At 40.6% G+C, this 22620-nt stretch overlaps 1 protein-coding gene across 2 annotated transcripts in view; it reads right to left on the bottom strand.

Moving 5' to 3' along the window:
• PCSK5 (proprotein convertase subtilisin/kexin type 5) overlaps positions 1-22620 on the bottom strand; it is a 288359-nt gene that overhangs the window by 217918 nt on the left and 47821 nt on the right. For both annotated transcript variants that reach the window (XM_040988776.1, XM_040988775.1), the window contains exon 3: positions 528-641. In XM_040988776.1, coding sequence (XP_040844710.1) covers positions 528-641 — 114 coding nt within the window. The remainder of the gene's footprint in view (positions 1-527; positions 642-22620) is intronic.

Raw genomic sequence — 22620 nt, 5'->3', positions numbered from 1 at the left:
ACCACAGAACTACTTACAAGTCAAATATTTTGCAGCCGTCTCTCTCAGGTCCAGTTTTGTAAACTGTTACCTGAGTGGGCACCCCTTACGTGTCTGGCTCCTATCACTCACCAGCACAGTCATTTCTGGGATTTCCAAGTACCAGTAAGAAAACCAGGCACCTGTGAGGATGAGGTAGATGTGTCGTAGAGCTGAACCTCATTGTTGACAACTCTGGTAGTACCCGCCTCTTGATAAGTTTTCCTATCATCAGAACTAAGCAATCTACTGCATAAAGTGAGTACTGAAACACTTATATTTGTAAATCAGAGCTGCTTTCTTTTTCTCCTTAGAGCTAAAGACCAAGCTCAAAGACCTAGATAACATGGATGGCCAGTGACCAATGTCAATTCTAGACCTTGAAACTGAAAAAAAAAAAAGTGTGTCTATTAAGTATTCCTACATCCTCCCAATCCCAACATTGAATGCAACACACAGCACAAGACTGAATGGCATGGCCCCATACCAGGATTCCATAGAGGCCTTACCATGTACCACATGCTAGGCCACTTGGGATCGTTGAAGTAGGTGGACTGGGCACGGCTGAGGTCATAATCCCGTTTTGTCCGTTTTTTCACCACCTGCTGTTGGATCCATTCCACCTGTCAAGAGAAGGACTATTGGTAAGTGTCCAAGTTGCATCATGGTTCACAACACCACAGCCCAAGGCAGCACTCATCTTGAGTCAATGCTATTTAAGCCACAACGTCTTTGTGGCAACTAAAATCTCTGAGTCCAGGAATTCAGACTTTTCCTAGAAATCCCTTTTGTTTTTGGTATTTTTAACGCAAGCATACATTTTAGTTTTTTTTATAAACAGAGCATTTACATCTCTCAATGACAAGCTTATTTTTTTTTAGCCTCTGCAGAAAATATATGTTACTCGTAATTTACCACAAAGTGGCAGTGTTATTTTTTATGATTTTTTTCATTCTTACCTTGTAATAAGGCTTAGAAGATTTTACTGTGCAGTTTAGGCTTAGCAGTTTTTATGGCCTCTGATGCAATCACCCATCATGCCATTGGAGCACTATAGACAACGATGATACCAAAGTGTACCAATAAAACTTTCTGCATGAGGGGCTAATACTGCGGCACTGTGGGCTTAACCATTGCCTGCTGTGCCAGCATCCCTGAGTGTCAGTTTGAGTCCCAGGTTCTCCACCTCCAATTGAGCTCCTAGCCAATGCACCCAGGAAAGCAGTGGAAAAGGGGACATGTGCTAGGGCCCTTGCATCCACAAGGGAAACCTGGAGAAGCTCATGCCTTGTAGTTTCATGTTGGCCCAGTCCTGGCAGATGCAGCCATTTGAGGAGTGAACTAGTGAATAGAATCTCTCTTTCTATATTTATCTGCTGTGTAACTATGTCATTTTGAAAATAAGTTGCACCATGAGTTGTACAATGCCTCAAGTTTTTAAATGTTCTTCAACAGCATATTTAATTTATTCTTCAAAGGTTTACTTAGTTGAAAAAGTACAGTGGGAGAGAGGAGAGAAGGAGGCAGGGAGAGTGGGAGAAGAGAGAGAATGAGGGATAGAGAGATTGCAAGCACTGCTTTATTCTTAAAATGGCCCAAATGACTGGGGCCACAGCCAGGCTAAAGCCTGTTAGCTGGAGCTCTGACCAAGTCTCCACAAAAAGTGGCAGAGGCCCGAGTACTTGAGCCATCCTCTGGTGCCTTCCTAAACACATTAGAAGAATTAAATAGAGCAGTTGGGCACAAATGGCTACTTGGGTATGGGATGCTGGGATCAGAATAGCAATCTAGCCTGCTCCACAAGAACATCTGCCTCCACAGATCAAATTTTAATAACATTCAGGAATCAACTGCTATAGAATTAGACAAACTTCATTATGGGATGCCGCAACACGATGCAGTGGGAAATCCAGAGCTTTAGTCTTAACTCTGGAACAAAGTTGACAAAAGTCATTTAATTTCCTGGACCATGGGCTCCTGCACCAGTTCTAAAATTCAAGCCTGTTGTAACTGAGAGAAGTTGCAACATCTAGCCATCACATTTGCCTGAACATATTAACTGGGAGCCTTGATTGTAACAGAGGACCTGTACTAGTGTGAGTGTGTAACCTGATAGCTTTAAACGATGATGATGGTAATATGGAAAGAAGCATGCTGCAGATTCAACAGCGCATCCAGAAGGCAATGCCAGCCCTGGTGGCACTTTCCAATTTGTCCTGATGGTCGCTCTGATTTCTTTTAGTCACAATGCTCTGAAATGTTGTATTCTATCATTTATTCCTATTGCCCATTAAGAAATTAAAAATTGACCAGAGGCAGGGGCAGATATTTGTAATTCACTGCTGGAATTCTACATCTACCCATTCAGAAAAGATCTCTAACCCTCTCTTGCCTACTTTAGCAAGCAATTATTGGGGAAGAAGAACTACTAAGGTATACTTCTCAAAGCAGATCAGGGAATATGGGCATGCATATTCATTATCTATTTCCAGGAAAATTTTAACTTGTTCATTTCAAACAAGCTTTTTGGGAATGAGCTTCATTCATCTTATTTAGTTTCTCAAAAAGCATTGAGTGGCAGGCACTGTGCTGGAAAGACAGAGTAAAAAATTTTTTTATCTTAAAAGAGCTTATATTTGACCAAGGAAATGTAGCAAATATTCTAGGTTTACTCATAATATAAAAATGTAACTGTCTGTTGGACTGAATATCTGGAGGAAATATATATATATATATAAACTGTCCCAATGAACAATATCTGACATGGACTGACATCACTATTTCTTGGTCTAATTAAGGACACTATTGGCTATGCTATGATTTATATTTATTTTGCCACTGTACATACTTTTTTTCTCAATAAGGACAAATTGGCTCACAAAGCATGCTTGAAAGAGAAGGCTATGTACAAGAACTCTTCTCAAAATTAATCTTAATATTGGCCTATCCCTATGGAGTCTTCATGAATTCCAAAGTCCCAATCTATACATGCATACACAAAACAGAACCCATTAATTCCCTTCTGCTGAAGACTCAGGACAAAGACTCAGAGAGAGCAAGACAGCCTGAACTGGGATAAGAGTGGAAAACACACGTGCAAACAAATGGGGTAAGCACGTGAGAAAACCAAGGGACAGCCATTTTCCTAGATCAACTATAGCCACTGAAATAGACCAAAGCATCTTATCCAACAATATCTCTTCTATAATTTTTCTAAACAAAAATGCTTAGTTACAGGGCTTGGTGGCTAGAAGGTGGCACGGTAACTTGGCATCTAGATTTGACTACAAGTCACTCTGTCTGATCACAGGGTTGCAGTGTCCAAGAAAAGGTCAGTGGGGTGTTTTAGTGCTAAATACCATACACTTTATGGGTATAAATAGAAAGCTCTCTATATTTTGGAAAATGGGAAAAGGACCTCTTGGATCAGAAGCATGTGTGACCGTAAAGACCACAGTAAGATTTTTAAACTATGCCCCACATGTTTATCTTTGAGCTCTTTAAAGAAGAACTTGGAGGTAATCTGATAGACAGATGTTGCTTCCTGCCAAGAGTCAACTACAACAAGACTCTTGAGAATTCATTTACATAGAACTACAGTCTATACGCTTTCCCTCACTGGTTTAACTTCTACATGTTTTACATCTTACTTCAGGAAAAGTTACTCCAGTAACTACAGAATTTTAAAGTCATCAATCTTCCATTAACTTCAACATTCACCTCAAGTGCCAAGTACACATCAGACTGTAATTTCTTTCGTTAGATCTCACTTGCCAAGGATAGAATAATTCACAATTATGTGAGGTTACCACTTCATTTTCAATTGTATCTCACTGTTTTCAGAATTAACAATTTTTTTTCATACTATACATGGGAAGGCGAGATGAGAAAACAAAAATGCAAATATACGATCATCTAAATAGGTAGATAAGTATATAAGTGAAAAATCTATAAAATGTATACGGACTTACGTATAAAATAGAAAATTAATTATGGCGTTACTGTAAAAATGTATGCGATAGTGAAACATAATGATTTAAACATACTAAAGTTAATGATTAAAACATATACTTGTGGCAAACATGTAAAATTATGTCTCAATGGAGTAGAAGAAAAGGTGAGAAGTAAACCCCCAAAAGATAAGAATATACTGTATGACTGAACACATGCCATCCTCAGTCAGGGAGGAAAATTAAATTATTTTTAAATGGTGCTGGAACACCAATTGGGAAGAAAAAACTAATGTAAAAGTCATTTGGCTGCTTTATATTGTGATTGATCTGAAAGGATTAAATTATCTCAATGAAAAGTAAACAAATGAAACCAGTACATTCCCATAAGAAATAAGTATGATTTCTAAAAATAAGCTTTGAGTTAAAGGTCTTCATCTAAATAAAATAGGAGACTTAGAAAAACTGATAAATCTAACTAGATATAACAAATAAAGTTTATGTGCAATGACGTAAAGAGACCTTGAGGGGCTGGAACGAGCTGCAGGTTAAGCTGATCCTTGTGGTGTCAATATTTCGTGTCTGAAGGCTGCTTTGAATCCTGGCTTCCCCAATTCTGACAACGCTTCCTCCCAACACACCAAAGCCCCGCTCTCTGGGCCCTGCCACGCATGTGGGAGATCTGGATGGTGTCCCCAGCTTCTGGATTTGACCTGGCCCAGATTTGGGCGTTGCGGTCATTTGAGGAAAGAACCAGCAGATCAAAGACTCTCTCCATCTCTCTGTCAATTGGCTTCTTCAAACAAATAAAACACCTTTTTCTTTTCCTAAAGATTCCTTTTTTATTTTTTATTTGTATGGTAGCATTACAGAGACAGAAGGATAGAATTCTTCCATCTGCTGGTTCACTCTCCAAATGGGTAGTTATGGCTAGAGCTGGGCGGAGGCTTCTTGCTGGTCCCCAACATGCGTGCAGGGGCCCAACATCATCCACTCCCTTCCCAGGGACACTAGCAGGGGACTGGACCGGTTTGCTGCAGCTCTTGCCATGATGAACACTTGGGTAGTGAGTCAACAGCCAGATCTTCCTCTCTGATTCCTTATCTCTACATATCTGATTTTTCAATAAAAATAAATCTTTGTTAAAATAAATAAATATTTTTAAAAATGCAATACATGTATTTAGTTATAGTTATTTTATAATTAAGCAGCATTTTCAAATGTCAAAATTACAACTTATTTTTTTGAAAAGTAATGATGCAAGAATGGCACATTAAAAGTACTTAGTCTTCCCAATTCCTATATCTTGGAGAGTCCTTCCTATGTTTTCCTCTAAAAATTGGAGTTTCTGCATGCAGATTTGGGTCCTTGGTCCATTTAGAGATGATTTTTATATAAAGTGACAGGTGTGGGGCTCAGACTGCAGAGGCAGGCTGCTATCTAATTGTCCCAGTAGCATTTTTTGAAGAAAACAAACTTTCCACCTGGATTATTTTCACTTTTCTTGTGGAAGATTAATTGGATGTACATGTGCAGGCTTCCTTTGGGGTTTCTATTCTGTTCCATTAATCTTCTTCTCTGTTTCAGTGCCAGTACCAGACTGTTTTGATGACCAGTGCTTTGTAGTATGTCTTGAGGTCTGGAATTGTGATTCATCCCGCTTGACAGTTTTATATAGCACCCTAACATGACTTCACAACTGAGAAAAGTTGGGCAAAGGGAGCTAAAAGGAGTTACTGCGAGGTCAGTTCTCCCTCTGATAAATTATCTTAAGCCATTCTCCAAAGATGCAAGATTAATATTAAGAAAAGAGTTTGTAAATTATACTACTCAACTCATTATCTGAATAAGGAATTTGCCAGAAAATACAATAACTAAGACTCCTTATTTTGTATCTCTTTTTAACCAGAAAACAAAAAATGGAAATACAATTGGTTTGACCAAAACAAAAAATACTCCTCTGATTTTTGTTTCATTGTAAAAATAAGAAACAGTTGCCTTGTTAAAAAAAAAAATACATGAGTTAACTGCCTGACACATACGCTCTTTTTGCTAAAACAAAGAAGCATTAAAGAAAACACTGTAGCATTCAAATGCTGCTTCTTAGCCATTAAAAATAACCCAGAAGTATTCTAAAATTCTGGTCAAGAAATCAGAGTCTAAGAGAGAACAAACAATCTGAGAATCTGGTACAATTTTGTGCTTGAACAGAGCAATCTATCGTTTACATTTGACTGCATCTAGTAAGTCGTAATTACAGAGAATGCTTAGCGTTGCTAGAGCTGCCATGCTTTTTGAAATCCTACTAGCTCTAGATAGCTGCTTGAGCAAAATAAAGCATTATTTTTTTTATTTGATGGAGAAGTTTTATTGGATTTGCTTGAAACCAGCCTTTTGGGTCCTATCGATAGATCACAGATATCCATAGCCTGTTGTAGAGACTACAACTAATTCACAGTGGGGAGCCAGGGAACTGACCAGTTAGAAGAAAGCTGTGAAGCACATGTGCTGTGTTTATGAGTCACAGTGGCACAGAGCTGTAAAGTTTTACATTTTGTTGACTTCCTGAAAGAATGTCAAAATTTAAACCATGCATTATTAATGTAATGTTGTAACATGATACCTACTGATAAAACTTACAGAACTGTTGCTCTAACTAAATAACTGTCCTAAGCAGTGCAGAAGAACAAAAGGGAGAACGGCCCATGCTTACTGCAGAATAGCACCGATCATAGCTCGGATGCTGGGGCAAAGCGCACAAATTCTCAGTGTGATACGTCTGCATTTTTAAAACATCATGATCGTTAAACGGGCTTTATGACAATGTGTACACAAACATAGGCTGCCAGAGTACTGAATACCTTGTATTTTAATTGCACATTTCCTCTTTTGCTTTGAGAGGAAAGAAACTAAATTTTAGTATTCCAAAAACCTTAAACGCTTGGTAACAGGCCTTCAGCAGACGGGTGTTAATGGGTAGTTACTTTCAGATTGCGTTACTATGTTTTATTGCTAGGATGAGTCTCCCAATTATTGAAAAGGAAAAAAAAAAGGAAATTTAAATGAAAATGGTACATAAAAGGAGTCAGGCAACTAGGCTTTGTTTTGGAAATTATACTGTGATATTTTCTATTGTAGCAACAGCTAGGTGATAAAACGGTGGACACTGAGTAAGAATACGAATGAACCCCATCTTGGATCCCCTTCTGAAACTCATTCCTGTATAGACTCGTCTCTTTACAGAGGAGATCCCCTGTCTGTCCCCAGGCTGCATCCACATGGAAGATGGATACAAACCAAAGCACAAACTAGTTGTTAACACAGGCCAAAATGTGGAATGGGAGTGCAGAAACAAGCCACTGCAGCAGCAACGGCATGGGCCTATGGCGGAGTAAGGTCATTGAGTCCCATGGAGCTCAGTGACATCCACTCTGAGACTGACAAAAGCACCTCCAGCATCGGAACAACCAAGAATAGTCCATAATCAAAACAGATAGCAAAACAAATACAGATTTTTAAAACAGTTGTTGGAGGAATCAACATAAAGAGGAAAGAAATGAAACCAGCTCTAAAAGGTAAGTTACAAAGGATACCAAACTGAGAAGAGAAAAAAAAATTATAACCTATTTTTTTTAACAATTACACTTGAAATATTTTTTAAATATTTAATATTTTTTTTAGTACTTTGTCTATCCTGGTCACTGGTTATAATTCCCACAAGTGGTAGGTTTTTCCACAGTTTGTGAGGATGCAGTAGTATTTTTGCTTTAACTTCACCTTTCCAGGAAAAATAATCTCAAAAGGTTTCAGGTTCATTTTCTCAATGAAGTTGCTACTCCCCACACTTCCGTAAAATCCCTCTAAGACAAGGTATTTATTTTTTATTTGTCTCAATTCTACTTGTCCCTTGGGCCAACTTCAATTTGTTCTCTAGAAAAAAGAAAAATAGCTCCCTCTTCCTATTCATGGCAACACTGTTTTCAGTGATTTAAAGTAATTTGATTTTGGTGAAGGACAAGAAGAGGAAAGAGGAGAATTAGAAGATGAAGGAGCAGAGAAGAATGGGAGGGAGAGATGGGGAGAGAAGAGTGGAAAGCCAAGGAGGAGAGAATGAAAAAGGAAAGTCTGTGTGGCACTGTGCAGCCCAGCACATGGAGTAGGGCTGGGGTATTGAAAGCCAAAGCCAGTGGCGTTAAGTCATTAAGTACTTGTTGAGTGACAAGATTATATCCAAAGAATATTTCATTGTCTAACTTGTATTTCAGGTTCCTCTATTTAAATTGTGGAACAATTAATGTAAGCAAAGAGAGGAAATTTGAAAACAATGTGGATTACCCACGTACTAAAAGGAAGTAGAGTTCCAGGTCACCTAAAACTAATTCTGTTGTCTATGTGGCACGTGGGGTTAAATTTGCACATTTGATGAAGTGTGATCTTAACACAGGATTGAACTGGGACAGTACGTAATTCCCTCCAGCTCCATCGAGGATGGAGATGATCACAGCATTAAAAGCACAGTGGCAGGCCTGCATTCCCCACACAAATCCTTCTAAGCAATGTGAAAGCCAAGGCAATGTAATTAATAAGACAAGTCAACATTTAAAAAATAAACACAAAGTACATCTCTGTTCTTGGTGTAGCTGATTTAGATCTTTGTAGGAGTGACAATGTTACCTTAAAACAAAGTGTTCATGGCCTAATGGATTTTGGTTCTCTGTGGCCAATCCTGAAACTGTGTATAAATCATCTAAGATAGTCCCAGATCTGTATTTGTAAAAATTAGATGCCTTCAAGCTGTGCATCGAAGGAATACAAAGAGCATTCTTTTATACAGAGTGTGGAAATTGTTCAATTCAGCTGAGATTAATATAAAAAAAGGTAAATTCTGGCATTGTTTCCCCAAGCAGAGGGCAGGGAGTGATTTGCTAAATACAGAAAAGCATGGCAGCATTATCCTTTTGAATACAACATGCTTAATCACAGGCAATGACCAAGAACTGTAGACTCACTCGGAAAGAAACTTCTAACCTCCATGGCCCCCAATGCTATGATCATGATCGCGGGATGGAAGGCTAGTCTTGGAAGTTGAAAAGGCAGTACTCAAATTGAGCTGTCTTCTCTCTCTCTCTCTCAAACATGAAAAATACTCTCTGTTCTCCGGTAGGTTTTCTTCCTTCCGAGACCATTACGTCTGTACCTAATCAAGATTTAAAAGATTGAAAATTAAAAAAAAAAATACCTGTTGTTAAGCTGGCAAGCTCTAGCTGTGTGAGCAAATGAAACTGGGTGAAAAAACAATGCATTTTCTTCTTGTCGTTGCAAGAAAAATACACAGTTTTCAGAGAGAGAGAGAAGGTATGAAGTCTGTACAGGTATCCCGTGTTCCCTTACAATGAACCCATTTTTCTACATTTCTAAAAATGAGTTAAAAATCCAGGAATGATTAAGTGGTAAGAAGCCACTCCTGAGGTGACGTGAGGTCTGGGTGAAGGCCCTCCATTGCATGTGGACACCCCAAGATGAAGGAAAAATGGAGGAAAGTCAACAGTGCAGAAAGGTCTTTGGCTTGGGATTCCACATTTCATTTTCCTGAACTCTAACCTTTAACTTGGCAGGGAAGGCAGGAGAATTTTGCAACTCAAAACACTGGAGTTGTGGCATCATCACCCCCTGAAATATTTAGCAAACAGCTACTTTGGTCAAGGTCTGGGAGAAGTAAGCCTCTAGGCTTTGGGCGGAGGAAATACTGCACCAAATTCTTGGGCCAGTAGGAGAGAGATTGACACTCTGTGCTCCAATCATAGTTGCTTGCGGCAAACAATGTTTTCTCAATTTGAGTGTGATTCCTTCACCTCAGAAGCCACTGTCTGGGGCTTCCAGCTCAGTGGTACTTGACAAAACTTGCAGGTTACAGCATGTGAAAATTTGGAAGAGGACCTGAGGAAAGAGGGAGCCAGGAGCAGCTCCTGCCAGCCCTACAGGAAGGGCTCCTGGCGGGCTCTGGGAATTACAAAGACAAGTGCCAAGTCACTTCACTGGACCTCCCTCAACCCTGTATTCCATACCCACTACAGTCAAGTACAGGAGTCCCAGGACTGGGGCTTGGAGAAAGAAAGAAAACACATTATCATCACTGTCATCCAACCTGACACTTTCTCAGCTTCAAGACCAGGAAGCAGCCCATCTCCGCCATCAAACTTCTTTCTTGCAGGCTGTGTGTTTTGGATGGCTTTTCCCGGAGTCTGTTGTGTCAATGTTCGTGGAAATGTGACATGGTGACTACACCCAGGGGGCTGACACTGGCTCTCCCTGGCCCTGACACCTCCCTTGTTCCTGTAGAGCTCCCTCTGGCCCATTCAAAACCATCAGCATGCGAGAGGGAGCTGCCCTCGGCCACAGATCCCAGAAAAGAGCTGACAAGATTCTAGCATCTGCCAGACTCACTCCTAAGAGACTTCCTTCAGTGTTATACTCAGCAGCTCAGAATCAGTATGAGGAAAAGCAAACTATAGACTAGAGGGAGCCTGAGGGATCTGACTGGATTTCATGGTCTCCCAGGGGCCCATACTAGTAGCTCCAAATTTCTTCAGGCCCCAAGAAGCCGTGCTTCATGCTTTCCGGAGTAGCACCCTACAAGAGTTTACAGAATTAAGCAAGTTTACTAACCACTCTTTCGGAAAAAGAATGGACACTAATCTGGTGGCATTTCAGTCTCTAAAGAGGAGCAAGAAAGCAAAAGAATAGGTTGCAACAAGCAGCCTGCAATGGAGGTCCAAGACACGCCAATGGTCACACAGGCAAGCTGTGAACAATGGAGCTGGTAACAGTGGTGGTGGCGGTAGTGGTTTTCAAGATGTTTTGGTGAGAAGAGAAATAATTAAGTTAACAATTTTTAAAAATAAAGCTTCCTTTTTCATGTTCAAAATACGTAAAACAAATCTGTATCGATTGTTTTCTTAACGTCACCAAATTGTCCAGTGTCGCCTTTACCAGAGGAAAGATGGAGGTTCCTGTGAGGTTAAGTGATTTGATCTGGACATACACTTGTTCAAGATCGGAGACACATGAGCCCTGAGATGGTCAACCCACGCCCATGTGCCTTTCAGCACTGAATCCCTTCTGCTCAATTTGAGCAAGCTGACTTTGGGCTAGGAGGGCCTATACATTTTTATTTTTTTTCCCTCTCTCTCTCTCTCTTTGAGACATCACAACATTTCTGGACCTGGAAATTAGTCAGGGCTGATCAAACACTAGACTAGTGGCGTTCTCAGTGAGAGGAGAAGGAAAGAAAAAAGAAGTAGGACAGAGAATGGCACATCCCTGGAGCTTCCGTTACCTACGCAGGAATTCAAGAGCAGGGCAAGAGGGCCCTCTCTCACTCGACTGGAAACATTTCTGAATGAGTTAAGAGACACAATCTTCAAATGACACACAATTTTCTGATGAGTGGAGAAAATACAGTCTCCAAAGGCAAATAAAACTAAATGAAAATAAATAAATAATCCTTGGCTATAGCCTTGGCAATGATAACAGAAATTATTTTTCCCTCAAGGGCACTGTGTGCCCGGTAATTTCAGAATACATAAAGTTCAAGGCCTTAACATTTTCCCAAAATAATAATAAAAACAGAAAAAATCCTCAGAACTACAATCATTAATTATCCAGCCTTTCTCAACGTGATGAAATGAGGCAAAAGAAGACATGATGGTGAAGAGTTCAGAGCAGAGCTGCTGGAGCCCAAGGGACCCAGGATGGCACACTGTGGCCTCCCTGTGAACAGCAGGCCACCTCAGGCAGTTCAACGGGCACAGTAATCGAACCGGAAGGTGGCATGAGCTGATCTGCAGCAGACACCTAGCACAGTTCCTGGCACAGGAATATCCACTGCGCAGTCATGGTGACATGTTGGCTTTCCAAGCTAGACCCACCAGAATTCCCTTCTTTAAATAACCCAAGTGCTGTAAGTAAACCTCCTGTTTACTCTCGATTGAGCAGAGTGTGATACTGAAGATAGAAACTGTCCAATAAACAGGAGACTGAAACTGTGTGGCCCTGTTATTTCTTCAATTTGTAAGCATATGGGTTGAGCATGTCAATGGCTTGAAGCCAGAAAGGTATGTCTCAGACCAGGAGGTGAGGGAAGCAGTCTGCCTCATCAACGTTCTCAGTCACTTTCTATCCAGTCACCCAATGAGGCCCTTTCTAATGTTTTGCTTCAAACAAGAAAAGACAACTTCTAACGGTCTGGAATCCCATACGATTTGTAAAATCCTATGGCATCTAAGGAGCCTTTAGACTTCTTGTTGAGCGCTAAGGCATTTTGCCATTTTCCTCTGAAAACAGACATCCTGGTCATTTAAAACATCGTAATATCAAGTCTGTTCTTCATTTTGCACAAACTTTCCAATTACTTATTCTACTGGAATAAATAGTAGGAATCCTGGGTGAAGATTAGATCCGAGGAGAGTTGTGTTGGTGCTAGAATTCTCCTGAGGGCAGGTGACAATGCAGCCCCACTGAAGTAGATGGCCACAGGTTCTGTAGAAACCATATTATTGAAATAGTATCAATATATCTTAAATATTATCAGAGCCATGATTAGAAAAGGAAGCAGGCAATGTGCACACTGATATTTAGGTACTGTAAATAACTACATTTGAAATGAGAAAAATTATAAAGGATTTTACAAATGTTTCCATATGATCCCTACCATGTATGATGCAGATTCTGGAAGGCTCTGTGAGATGCGTCAGTTCTTATCATTTCTCAGCAGTTCCACTTGGAAGCTCATTGCTCATAACTTGCTCATTGCAATCATTTCAAACCCCATCTGCCTTATAGCGCATTTGGCTACACTGATTTCTTCATGTTCCAAGCTCTTGACAGAGGACCTCAGGAGACAACTTCAATCCCAACAATTCCATGGTGAAAGTATTTCCTTCTGGGTTACTTTCAGAGTATCCTGTGCTAACCTGTACCACAACCATCATTAAAGAGATTTTAACTGTTTACCTGTCAGGCTTCTTCATGCAGCATATATCCCTGGAAAGAAGATGTTTTCCTTTTCCTGTTAGCGCCCCTAAAATTTGGCAGATCACTTTGATTTTCACTGATGTACACTAAGTCCTTGCGAAATGAATGGCCCTGCATGTGCATGAAGACCCTAACAGGGCTCTGTGAAACACTCAGACTGCTGAGGACTTGCATCAGCCAAGGTTGACCTTCCAACACTTGTTTAATATTGTTATTGCCTCCTAAACTTTAAAACAAGTTTGACTAGATACATACTTATGGGATGCCTATCAGACACAATGCAGCACACTAAGCTGATTTTAAAAATGCCTACCAGGTATCTCAAGTAAGACTCCAAGAAAAAGGATCACCTCCTCTGTTTTTGAGATTCACTAAGGTTAACTGAGACCTATTAGCAGGGAACAAAAAGCCATCTAGAAAAAAGAACGAGTTTTCCTTTATCTAAAAACATAAATTGCAATGACGGGTAGGTTTTTATAGCAGAGATGGGATAGACCAAACGGGAGAGTTACAAGTTAAATCCTAGGAAGCAACATGTCCAAATGATTGGTTGCATTCAATTATTTTTTTCCTCACTGTCGTGTGCCAAAATTCAGGGCATTAATAGGTTTGGGCAGAAAATAATTTCTTCCCAATCTTACCACAGCTCTTGCTACAAAGCTGTGTTATCCAGATGCTCCTCCACTTACAACGGTATTAATTCCCACCAGATCCACTGTAAGCTGAAATAGCAATAAGTCAAAATGTATTGATGGTCCGTTACCTATCGAACATCAGCCGCTGTACAGTCCTAGGTGTTCCCTCTGGTAGTTGTGTGGCTGAAGGGGAGAACTGACATCCTGAGTGCCAGAGAAAGCACGGCCGAGAAGCAGTGTTCCCCCACCTGCCTCATACATAAGCTGGGGCATTGATGCTCTATCCTTGAGCCAGGATTTACACCAGTGGCTCCCTGGTTTTTAGACATCTGGACTTGGACTGAAAACACCATCAACCTTCCTGGGTCTCCAGGTGGTACAGAGCAAGAGGGAGGAACACAGGACTCCTTGGGTTCCCTAATCAAGCAAGCACCTCCTAATTATCCTTTACTCTCTCTTTCTCTCTCTCCCCCTTACACACACACACACACAACATACACACAACACACACTTTGCATATGAGCATCTGTTAAAAATTAACAGAAAGGGAGAACTAAAAGGTCAATGTATTTGGGCATAATGTTTTTAAATCCATGCAGAGTACTTTTTATAATATGCTTTTTCCATTCTTTTTTTTTAAAGACTTGTTTTATTTTTATTGTAAAGTCAGATATACAGAGAGGAGGAGAGACAGAAAGGAAGATCTTCCATCCATGGATTCACTTTCCAAGTGGTCACAATGGCCGGAGCTGAGCCCATCCCAAGCTAGGAGCCTGGCGCCTCTTCCGGATCTCCCACGAGAGGGCAGGGTCCCAAGGCTTTGAGCGCCACTGCTTTTCCAGGCCACAGGCTGGGAGCTGGATGGGAAGCAGGGCAGCCAGGATATGAACCCAGCACCTATATGGGATCCTGGCACATGCAAGGCTAGGACTTTAGCCACTAGGCCACCACACCGGGCTCTTCAATGAACTTTCGAAGTGCATGCTACATGTGAGCATATACTCCCACAGATATCAAGAGTGGGTAAACGTCTTCTGCTGGTCCTGTTGCTTTGGAGAACTGCGACGAACACTCAGGTAACAAGGCCCATGATATACTTCAGTTGGCTGCCTCTTATGACCTGCCAGATTATTTACTTATTTGGGCAGAGATCTTAAAAAGCCTGGCTATAACATTTAGTTTTAAGGATGAAGAACAAATGGGATCTTAATTTTGTGATAAAAGAGATCTAGGGCCCGGCGCGGTGGCACAAGTGGTTAAGGTCCTCGCCTTGCACCCCCGGGATTCCATATGGGCGCCGGTTCTAATCCCCGCAGCCCCGCTTCCCTTCCAGCTCCCTGCCTGTGGCCTGGGAAAGCAGTCGAGGACGGCCCAAAGCTTTGGGACCCTGCACCCGTGTGAGAGACCCGGAAGAGGCTCCTGGCTTCGGATCGGCATAGCATCGGCCATTGCGCTCTCTTGGGGAGTGAATCATCGGACGGAAGATCTTCCTCTCTGTCTCTCCTCTCTGTATATCCGCCTTTCCAATGAAAAAATAATAAAAATAAATCTTTAAAAAAAATTTTAAAAAAGAGATCTACTCCTCTCAAACAACCGTTTGGCCTTTACTTCTTCACCATATCACCATCAAACATTTGACCCTTGGCTTTAACATACACTAAACCCACATGGACTAATCACCACCACTTGGTCAAGAAGAGGAGCTATTTAAAAGTCATTTTTAGCTTCCCACAGTGTGACAACAAGCTGTCAATTTAGAATATGGGCCTACAAGGAAGCAGTCTTGTCAGGAGGGCAGAGTATATAAGTAGCAAGCACTTAATTAGTAGGAGAAACTGAAATGAACCATAGATTAATAATGGCACTCATCAAACTGAAATGTTACTGCTATTAGTCATGCACTGGCATGTGCCAGCTTTACTCCCTCCGCCATGCCGAAGCATGGACACACCTAGTAACCATCAAGTATGAGCAAAAAAATATGCCAGGTGCAGAGCACCGAATCTAGCTCAGTAAATGCACGGAGCCTGCAGTGGGGTTGCACCAGGCTTCCCACAACGCCCTACTCTGCATTCAACTATGTACTGAGAACAAGTGTTAATTCACTATTTCTATACCAACGCATACTTAAAATATTTGAGAACATCGAAATGATGTCAGGTAGAGGGCCCAAGAATATTCCCGATGTTCTCAAACACCCCAATTAACCCAGACACACAAATATTCACTGTTTTGATTTCAAAAAAATTAGCACAAAAGGAATTCTTAAAACCTTGACCTGTTTGTACCCTAGCCAAAGGACTCTGAGTCCCTTAGCATTTGATATACCTATTTACGGAATGCAGATTTTCCTGGTATTTTAGCCAGTGCATTCTCAAATCCATAGATGCAATTAAATGTACTTTCTTGAGATGGAAAAGCAATGCAGTGGCTTGGGTCATCATATTTGCTCACCAAGACCTACTAGTCAGTTGTAGATCACCTGCCAGTCTCCTAACAACAGCAAATGTTGAGTATCACTTCCTTTTTCCAGAGAAACAAATTAAATTTAAATACAGCGATAAGGCAAAACCTCCAAGGCTATCTGGGGTTTCAGCTCAGGCCTATGACTGTCCTCTCCTTACAACACCATCCACAATAATTATCATTTAAACCAAAGTCAAAATGCATGCAAACAAATGCTTTCTCACCACCCACAGCACTCATCTGGCAGAGTCTACACTGCTTCAGTTGATGAGGAACCAGGGAAACACCTAAATGTCAAGATGCTCGGTATGGCTGACACCTTCAACCAAATGACTCAAGAGACACGCCTCTCTAGAGCTTTTACTTCCAAGATGCTTATTTTAAACACAAACATTCCTTAGATTTTTCTCTATAAATTGTCAGAACTACAAATGTGAGAATAAGTTTAGAGGAAAGTTGCAATGCTCATGGATTTGCCAAACTTTATGGCCAAGAAGAACTAAGAATGACGTCATTTTTTTCCCTCAGCATGACGAGCTAGTGGAGCCAAATCTCCATTGACTGCACTGGACAAAGTATCTGTAAGTGCTAACCTGCAAGCCACAGTCCAATCTGATCTTCTCCCTCCACTTTTACATAGCAATTTTAAAAAGACAAAGGAAAAATAAATATCATGCCAATGATAGCTATAATTTATCTAGGATTTTAATCAACATAACCATCAACTTTAGAAGCTGGTTGGCATCATGCAGATGGCATCGTTACAGGTAAGGAAATTGAGGCACTGGGAGGTTTGTTTTCCCTGTGTTCCAGAGGTAGTTGCTGGCAAAGCTGGATTCAGACAAAAGCAAACTCCAAAACCCACTCAATCAACTGTCAACACATAGTAACTCATGGAGGAAGACAAGCTCTGGTCACGTGGAGAGGCCCACTTGGGGACCTTGACTATGCCTCATCACTTCTGTTTCATTAAGATTTACACCAGATGGATAGGTCTGGCGCATGATCCGCTCCTTATAGATGGCTCAGCTTATTTGTGTCCATTACAAATGCTGGTTCTCAGGCCTGGCACAGTAGCCTAGCAACTGAAGTCCCCACACTGCATGCACTGGGATCCCATATGGGCACCGGTTCTAATCCCAGCTCCCCTGCTTCCCATTCAGCTCCCTGCTTGTGGCCTGGAAAAGCAGTGGAGGATGGCCCAAAGCCTTGGACTCTGCCCTATCGTGGAAGGCCCAGAAGAGGCGCCAGGCTCCTGGCTTTGGACCGGCTCAATTCTGGTCACTGCAGTTGTTTGGGGAGTGAATCGACGGACAGGAGATCTTTCTCTTTCTCCTCTTCTCTATATATCCGACTTTCCAATAAAAACAAAATAAATCTTTTTTTTAAAAAAAAATGCTGGTTCTCATTCTACCTCTGATTCTCTGATGACACCTTCTCAAGCAGACAGCAGGAATGTCAATCCTAGTGCATTTTGTCTCTTTTCAAGGTTAGGCAGCAAAGTGGGGCCAGGCACGCAAGCTGGCATCACAATTCTGAAACCCTACTATCCATCCTGCCGTACCTAACATGTTGTCAAATGAAAAGGGTTCTTGCTTCATATGTGTGGGTGGTCTCACATGCCTTAGTTTCTCCATCTGTTTAAGCAGGAAGGATCTTAATATTCTGAGAGATCACAGAAAGCAATGTGCTGTATAAACACCAGGCAGTGTTGTTGCAATAAATAACCAATTAGTGAGTCTAGCTTAAACTTCCTGAACTTGGTGGCTTGTGAGTGTACCAAGGTCTTAGGAGTTGGCACTAGGAAAATCTTTCAGATATGCCTATTCCTATTTTTGGACAAGAATCTAATTTTTGAGTTTTGGCTAGCGTCAAGTTGAACACAAACCCTCTTCTCAGTGATAGACTGACCAGAATCTGGTATTTGTTTGTTTGTTTGTTTTGGTTATAGCCAGCTTGAGGCAGCAGTTTCAGATGTGCGTGAATGCTAGCCAGAAGGTGCTGCTCTCTGAAGATCCTCTTGGCCGTCACAAGGGTCCATGTCCCGCTAAACTCCTTCCTGCTTGATAAACGTATTCCTCTTTGTTGCGTTATCCACAATGAGAGAAGTTAAAGCTAGCATGTATACATCTCAAGTCAGCTGACTTAAATCAAGTGTTAATTTAATTTTCTTCTTAGTGGAACAACAATGAAGAAAAGGCACTAAATCTTAAACAGGGACATGAGCATAGTTCAAACAGTTCATAGATGAAGGCAGGTGCTGTGATACTTCAAGTTAGACCACCTCTGGGGAAATCTTGCCTCACATTTGATTCAGTTTCAGCTACCCCATGAGTTCTGTGGCATGGCATCCCATACGGGCACAGGTTTCAGTCTCATTTGCTGAACTTCTAAACCAACTTCCTGCTAGTGGCCTGGGAAAGCAGCAGAACAAATATAAAAAGAGCTTTGGGTTCTGCATGGTGCATTTCATTCTGCAGAACTTAACCATTTGCAAATCATTTTTAAAGGGAGATGTTGACTTAGAAGAAAGAAAAGAAATATGCTTCCTGGTCAGAACGCTCAGAGTGTGCCAGCAAGAAGTAGAGGCTCTCACTATCAAATAAAACCTCGGTGTGCTTTCTCGACATTTTTTTTCTTCTCCTTGGCAAGCACCTCACATACCTGGCCTTTTGTGGAGAAAGCTCTGGAGGGAAAAGATAGGGCAGCGTTTCAAGCCAGGCTCCTTTCATGGGGTATGCCTGCCTTTCCCTTTGGGTTCCTGAAATCCAAATCAACTTGATCCACGTGGCCAAACTCCCACTTCACTCTCGTTAATAGCGACATTCTGGAGAGCCAAGCATTTTAAGTCTAACAAATCGCCATTATAACGGCTGCAATTATAAGTAAATTTGATCTTGAAAGAAGCCAGGGCTCTGTAATTCAATGACTTTACAACAAAGCTATCATTATAATAAGGATAAAGTAGCATAGTGTTTTCCTGGGCACTAACACCGGGAATGGGAGCTGGAGGTAGGTACGAACACATTTCTATACCCGGGGATGTTCATTAACATTTGTACTTATAAATTCATAAGCAGCAAGGTGGTTTACAAACACAAAGATAGATTACTGATGTTATTTGCAAAGTTAAGGTGATTGATGAACCTAACCTGAACAATACCGCCCCTATAATGAAAAAAAACATACTCGCCCAATGACAGAAAAGCTGTGTGAAACTCGCCCTGCATGTAGGAGCCGGAGGTGGCGGGATGGGGGGAAAAAAGACCTTTTTCTGTAAGTAAAATGCTTGGCACGTTTGCGAGTATCTTGGCTTTCTGTGTTTTTACACAGTTTAGCTATAGAGTTACTGACTATGACAGCATTTGGATGATGCACCCCCGTCCTTTGTTCTTATTTGAAGTGTTATCACCCATGTCCAGTGTCAATACTAAATAGGAAGATTTCTATGAACTGTTTTCATCTCTCTTCTTAGCGCAAAGTTCAAATCACTTCTTTAAAGTTCAGAGAGTGGCAGGAAAGTCACCCCCTAGGACCTCACAGAGACTCATACATAAAAATCTCTATTCTTCTTACAGTCACAAAAACCACATACTAATCTTTTCTCTTTTACCGAAGTCTGACATTTCTGAATTTGAGTTTCCCAAGTGTGGAGATTTGACCTACACCTAATACACTTGTGTTAAATAAATGGGCAAAGTAACAAAGTGAATGAACCTGGCAATTATTTACTGTTCGCAATTCCATTCTAAATGCACGTACACAGAGACACATGTATGCACATAAATGACCGAATCATCTCTGCTTTCACAGAAATTGCAAGAAGCAAGAAGAAACAAGCACGTTTCTTTCCAGTAAGTAGCTGGCAGTAGCCTCTGCCATTTGGCATTGGATCCCTGGCCAAAACAAAACCACAATATTATGATGAAATTCACCCCATCATCAGTCTGTCATCTCGCTAAACCCTGCATTAACCTGACTTACTGTTAAGCAACTTGACCTGGCGTAACCACCTCCACATAGCAACACAATGAAATATTTATTGGTAGTTGCTACTGTTATTCCAAACCCTTCCTCCCCATCCTTTTCCAATCCCACCTTTTTTTTTTTCAATGTTTCATCACCAACAAATCTTTACGCTCAGTATTCAGCACAGAAAAGTGCATTCATTCCAGTTGCTTTTGAAATAAGACTAGAAACTAAACATCTGATCTGGCCAAGAATGCAAAAATTAAAGTCCCAAGTCCACTTGAAAAAATTACCCCCTACTTAGATAATTTAAATGTCACTCAACTGGTAAATATAAATGGACCTCCAGAAATTTATGAAAAATGGAATTAAAAGATACATTCATTTTAGTGCAAAAAAATTTGTATATTTGCATATGTATGGAAAATAAGTATTAGTGAAGCTATCATACATGAATTTGAAAAGTTTGTACCAAAATAAACTTATCTTCAATACTACTTTTGTATTTATTATTATTATCATTTTATGATACTGTTTCATAGGTCCTGAGATTTCCCTAACCTCCTCCCCGATCCCCTGCTCACCCCACTGAGTTCCCCTATAATATTGCTATAGTACAGTTCTTCATAACAGTCATATGTCCATCGTTGCGGGGATGGACAATGGCAGGGTCCAGCACTGAATGACTAATGTGTCACTGAAGAAATGACAGAGAAAATCAAGAACCTTCTTGAAGAAAATGATGCCACTGTATATCTATGAGCCAGTGAAGAATTTAATGCAAAAGAAGGTGTTTGGAAGAGATGAAACTAAAGAAAAACATCAAAATGCATGAGGTAACTTGTGCTGATCTTTGTTGGTGAGATATATCTCCTGCAAGCAACAAACAGATTTTTTTTTTAATTCAGTCTACTAATTTATGAGGTTTGATTGATGAGTCAAAGCCATTTTATATTCAGGGTTAATATGAATGGGTGGTAATTTGGTCCTGTCATTTTAGCAATGGTTTGTTAATTGATTTTGTCTTCTGTTGTTATTTTACTGGGATGTTCTTCACATTTGCCTTTGGTTTTGTTGAGTGCTATTCCTCTTCTCTGTCAGAAGAACATCTTTAAGTATCCTTTGTAGGATAGGTTTGGAAGAGGCATATTCTTTTAATTTTTCTTTACTATGGAAGAATTTTATTTCATTTTCAAAGAAAAAGGAAAACTTTGCTGGGCATGTCACCCTTGGCCTGACAATTTTTTACTTTTAGAATCTGGAATATGTTGTTCCATTCTCTTTTTGCCTGTAAAGATTCCTGTGAGAAGTTTCCTGTGAATTTAACTGCCATTTCTCTATGTGTCAATTGATTTTTTTTTTCACGAACACATTTAAGAATCATTCTTAAAAAGCTTGATTATCATGTGTCATGGTGAAGATCACTTTTGGTCAGTCCTGTGGGGAGTTCTGTGTCCCTCTGGATTTTATTTCCCAATTCTTTCTCCAGAAACCCAAGTACTAAGACCACCACCTGCTGTATCCCAATATGTGTATCTGCAGAAAGCTATGTCAGAAGAACCAGACCCTGACTCAGTCATTCTGACAACGGATGTGGGCATCAGGACGAATTCTTCACTACCCACATGAAGACCTGTCTCTACTAGTCTTGACTGTGGTGATAGTTATACAACCGATTACATTTGTCAAAGTCAACAGAAGTACATACGGATTAAAACTAACTTAAAGGTGAAAAATATGCCATTGAAACCTGACTTACTGCAGGGGGAAATAAATCAAACTAAGGACTGCCTTTATGTGGAAACAACTGCCCAGGAAGGGGACTGAAATGCTATTCTGAAACAATGGTACCAAGTTTACCTTGAAAGAAATATGAATACTTCTCAATATTTGAAGGCAAAGTACTCAAGTTTTGTAATTTACCTATCATAAATTTTTTACACCCAATGAGGAAAATGTACAAATACTGCACTGTAGTTAGTGACATGCATGCCAATAAAATGAACTACTGTCTGTGTTTTACTTTGAAATGTATGAATTTACTGAAGACATGCTGTTAACTCATAAAAAGATTTGGATATTTTTCTTATGGTGATCTTTTTCTAGTTATCATGATTCAAAGCACACATATTATGACATAAGTTCAGTACTTGGCTTGGATCCTCACAGGGCAAGCCTAACTCTAGACTTGAATTCAACATACCAGGTTAAACACAGGCTGTGCTCACCTACTGAGTAGAGGAGAACATGGGCTTGGCATTGTGCTAGCCACTGGAGGAAACTGACATTGCCCTTTATTCCCGTAGATGCCATTGCAACACTGCCCTGAAGTCTGAGCTGCGGAAGCATGCAATTGGAAGAGGCTAGCTTTATTGGCTGCTGACTCAGCTTGCTATCTTCACTTAGGACTATTCATGGAGCCTTTGCCCTCTCGGGACAATTCAACCATCTCAGTGTCAGTGCCAGGCTGGACTCCTGACCTGAGTCCTATCAGTTAATACTAACTAGTAGTTAGGGTTTACACTTTCAGAATTGAACATTTCAGGTGT

This window comes from Ochotona curzoniae, unplaced genomic scaffold (genome assembly GCF_017591425.1).
Source record: "Ochotona curzoniae isolate NIBS_2020 unplaced genomic scaffold, NIBS_Ocur_1.0 contig_50, whole genome shotgun sequence".
Classification (NCBI taxonomy): Eukaryota; Metazoa; Chordata; class Mammalia; order Lagomorpha; family Ochotonidae; genus Ochotona; species Ochotona curzoniae.
Note: the sequence above shows the minus strand (reverse complement) of the source record. Positions and strands in the feature narration are given on the sequence as shown.